The 4,566-nt window shown below is 31.3% G+C and overlaps 1 protein-coding gene across 2 annotated transcripts; it reads left to right on the forward strand.

The window, feature by feature from the left end:
• The first annotated feature begins 252 nt into the window (after window positions 1-252).
• On the forward strand, window positions 253-4,331 carry LOC120086203 (dnaJ homolog subfamily B member 6-like). Of its 2 annotated transcripts, none has more exons than XM_039042740.1 (6): window positions 253-676; window positions 780-873; window positions 1,621-1,694; window positions 1,964-2,020; window positions 2,875-3,096; window positions 3,908-4,331. In XM_039042740.1, the coding sequence occupies exons 1-6, from the start codon at window positions 455-457 to the stop codon at window positions 3,962-3,964; spliced, it is 726 nt and encodes a 241-aa protein (XP_038898668.1). In that variant the 5' UTR covers window positions 253-454; the 3' UTR covers window positions 3,965-4,331. The 2 variants fall into 2 exon arrangements, with proteins under 2 accessions (XP_038898668.1, XP_038898667.1); XM_039042739.1 differs by having other exon boundaries at window positions 254-676; window positions 3,880-4,331.
• The last annotated feature ends 235 nt before the right edge of the window (window positions 4,332-4,566 follow it).

A 4,566-nucleotide genomic window follows, 5' to 3' on the forward strand; every position in this document is an offset into this window, starting at 1 on the left:
GGACCCACACGGGGCTTTGTTACATTATCCGTCACATTCACAACTGGGTTTGATGCTTTAAATTAACATTTTATTTAAATAGTAATAAATTAAAAAAAAATACATGACCTTTTTCACAGTAAAAACAGAAGTTTCTGGAGACATTTAATTGAGAAAAATATCCAACTCTCAGATTCAATCTCAACCGTACATCTCCACCTTATCCCCCCCACCCTCTAAAACCCCAATATAAGACACATTCTATTCTCCCATCTCCTTTCATTCCTCCCTAATATAAAATTATTATTTCCCCCAAAAAAATTTTAAAAAAAACTATAAAATGGTCATGGTTCTGGAGTGTTCTTGAGCCTCTAAACCAAAAACAGAGACCCCCCTGTTTCCCCTTTGATCGCCTTCCATTCTTCTCCCTTAAACCCTCCGTCGTTCGACATGTCGTTCTCATTCATCAACATGAATGATCGTTCCGATTCTTCGTTTTGCAAGTTCCGATTTCTGTAAATTCGTCGACAAGAAAAAAGAAAACACCTCGAAACGAAACGTTGGCCGAGTACTCTGGTTTGAAGGAAATCAAATGGCTGGTGAGAAACAGAAAAACGACGATCTGTATGCCGTTTTGGGGTTGAAGAAGGAATGTACTGAAGCCGAGCTTAAAAATGCGTATAAGAAATTGGCTCTGGTAATTTAATTAATTAGGGTTATCATTCTTTGATCTCTCTGTTTTTTTTTTTTCCTTTAAATTTATGACTCTTATGAAGAATTTTCGTTTGGTTCTGTGTTAGAGATGGCATCCGGATCGGTGTTCGGCTTCGGGAGATTCGAAGTTCGTCGAAGAAGCTAAGAAGAAATTTCAAGCTATTCAGCAAGCCTATTCTGGTATTTTCCGTCTCTTTTTTTCCCCCTATTTTAGGAATTTAGTAATTTAATAATTTCCACGATTTAAATAATTAGTCGTTTTAAATATTTTTTCACTTTTATTTATTATAGTGTTTGTAATTTCAGTTTGAAAATTTTGTAGAGATCTGGTAGCACTGACAAATTCTTCATATTTCTTTTTTTGAAATATTTTAATATTTTTTATGATGAGAGTAAGGCATGCATATAATGTAACTTAAGTTGCACCTATTATTTGTGATGCTGTCCTCTTTTATATTAGTAGTAAAAATAAAACTCATTTTAAAATCTTATTGGGTGCAATTTGAATTTCATAATAAATATTTATTTTTTATTATAATAAATTTGTATTATCAATTATTATTTTGATTCTTTTTTATATATATTTTTTTATAGTTGACTAATTTAATAATATTATTATTTTATTTAAAATTTTCTCACAATTTAGAGATGAAACTACGCTGGATAATTTATATTTGATGGTCCCTACCATTTATGTTTATGTTGGAAATTATAGTTAAGATTTAAGAGTTAAGGCAATGGGTATTTTAACTTTTGAGAATATAATTAATTAAAGTATAAACTTTTGGGATGGATCAAAATAAAATAATATTATAATCTTAATACTAACTATTATTTATTTCCCGAGATTTGGTATTTCTTTTTTTTTTTCTCCCCATATTACGAGGCGTTGGTTTGGTTTTTTACTGTGGTTAACATGGGGTGTAGTTTTATCGGACGCCAACAAACGGCTGTTGTACGACGTTGGAGTTTATGATAGTGATGATGATGATGATGATAACGTAAGTTTCTCCACATCTTAACTACGGTGCTCCTTCGGTTTCTTTCCTTTTCTTTTTTTTCCCCCTAATAATTTGGATTTTAATTTGATTTGTATTTGTTTAAAAAGTTTGAAATGAAAATAATTAAAGGAAAAAAAGATAAAAAATTGTGGAGTGGAAACTAATGAAGTGTTGTTTGGTTTTGGGGTTCCCCACGGAATTTTGGTCAGGGAAATGGTGGGGTCACCCCCAAATGTTAAGACTCTGTGTTTGGTTCACTTCATTTGCAGGGCATGGGAGACTTCTTGACCGAAATGGTTGCCATGATGGACCAAACCAAGCCTAACGTAAGTCCTTTCTCTTATTCTCGAGGAGATCTGAACTTTACGATAAAATATTAAAAAAAAATTGCAAACGATTATGATAGTCTAGAGGACGTTGTTAGTATTGGTATGATTCTAACTGGGGCGGGGGATTACCACAATCTATTTTATTAAAAAGAAATATATTTCTTTTTTTTTTCTTCAAGTCAACAACACTTTAATATTTTAAGCTACGTCTATATTATGCTAATTTTCTGTAAGATAATAATTAAAAAAATGACCTCATAGTAATTTTTCATTGGGTAACTAGCCTACTTTTTTTTCCTTTTTAACTGGTAAGTACTTTTTATAAAAGTATTTTTTGGTTCATGTGTTCTCTTTTGGGACCTTGTCCCCCCAAGGAAGTTAAAAGATAGTTTAAATGATTGAAGGTATTATAAAATGAAGCTAATATAACCATAAATTAACTAACTAAAATTACTTTAAAAAACTTGCCTAAATTCTAAACGAAACTTTTCCTTAACAAAATGAAATGCTCTTTTTAACACCAAAAAAAAAATGATGATGAGGAGAGGGAGAGGAGAGAGAGGCGTGAGAGAAATGGGCCGATGGTCCAACAAAAGTCGGCCCAGATTGTGGAGCGATTTAACTTTTAGTTTGTGTCGTGTCATCAATCTCGTCACATGCGTGTTGGAAATCCTAGGAAATCTTCCGGCGAGGGCCCCACAAAGAGAAAAACCAATCAGCTCACCACAGAGATCCTCGTGGGACCCTCTTTTTGTATTTATTTATTTTTGCCATTTTTTAGGGTTCTCTACCCATGTGAATTTGGAATTTTGAATTATGACCATTTTTATTGGGAATATTAAAAACGACAGGAAAACGGAGAAGAAAGCTTCGAAAAACTGCAGGAACTATTCCAAGAAATGTTCAACGACGACATGGACGGTTTCGGACCAAACTCACCGACAAGTTACTTCTCGTCTTCGTCGTCCTCGTCCTCGTACTCCGAATGTTCGACTTCCAGCAACAAGCGAAATTCTTCCGATATGAACAACCTAAACTCATTCCAGGCTCACGTGCACAGCTTCTCCATGGGGGTTAGTACACTATATCATAATTATACCCCCTAATATATATTTTTTTAATTTGGGTTAAAATATATATTATTATTATGCATTTTCTATAAATTTTGTTTTTGTTTTATGTGAACACATAAACACAACCATTGGAAAACAAAATGTTAATTGAAACTAATTTTCGTCGGAAAAATCAACGATAAATGTAAGGACTAATTTTAATATTTATTGAAGGTATAAGAACTATATGTCAAAATAAAACAAAATTCAAAGTGTCAAACCTACAAGTTTTAATATTTGAGTTCTGTTTTTCTTAAAAATTTGTACCTAATATGTAGGTGAACACTTGGTTTGGGTTGTAATATTTTTTTTATCCTTTGAAAATTTGAGTTGGTTGGGTTGATAATCCAAAAGATTTGAACATAATCTATAATCTAACCACAAATTTTTTTTCCAATTAATTTAAAATACTTAAATTTATCTACGACACATTTAATAACTAAAATCTTATAGAACTCAAATGTTAAATACTAATTTTTCATGGTATCTATTACAAACTTTAAACAAAAACAAATATTTCTAAATGAAAAATATTAAAACTTCAAAATTTCATATATATATATATATTAGGTTAGGTTGGGTCAACCAGAAATATTTATTCAATTTGAGATTCAATCCGACCCTACAAAATAGAAACAACTTTAACCTAACATTTAAAGTTCGGGTTGGGTTGTAAAGATTATTTGAGTTGTTTGGTATTTTGAACCTTCCTACTAATAGATTCTAAAATTGTGTTTTTTTAAGCCTAAATATGTGATTGGAAAAAATTCAGAGAGGAGGAAAAGGAGGAGAAGGGAGCAGAGGCAGGAATTGGCGGAGGAAACGTTAGAAGAGAAAAAGGCAAAGGCAGACAACAGAGGAATTCGCGGATTTACGACATGTCGTCTATCCCACAGAAGACAGTGAGGGTGAGATTGGCATTATTGTCCTTCATATTCTTCAGCAAAAATAGTGCTGACGTTAATCAATCGAAAAGGCAACGACATTGGCAGGGCAACCATATACAATTATGACCCCTTTTCTCCCATATACAATTATGACCCCTTTTCTCCCTAAACAATTTTATTTCTTGTTTAGGCTTATTATAAGTAATTATTTATTTAGAAAATCGCCAATTTTTTTTTATAAAATGTTAAGTCATATTTAATTTACTTGTAATGAATGCATTGCCTCCATCTTTTTTGGTCTCCTTCCAACTTGAGGATGTAACAATCAATTTTTAAAAGTACTTATAATTGGAACTCAAATAAATTTTACGTTAAAATTAATTTCAATAAATTAAATCATATTGTGATTAATAATAGTGTAATTGTTTTAAATGACAGTAATAATAAAAATATTTATAAATATAATAAAATGTTATTGTCTATCATTAATAGGTAGAGATATTTTGATATTTAAAAACAATTATTAATGGTAAGTTTGAGAATT

The sequence above is a fragment of the Benincasa hispida genome, chromosome 9 (assembly GCF_009727055.1).
Source record: "Benincasa hispida cultivar B227 chromosome 9, ASM972705v1, whole genome shotgun sequence".
NCBI lineage: Eukaryota > Viridiplantae > Streptophyta > Magnoliopsida > Cucurbitales > Cucurbitaceae > Benincasa > Benincasa hispida.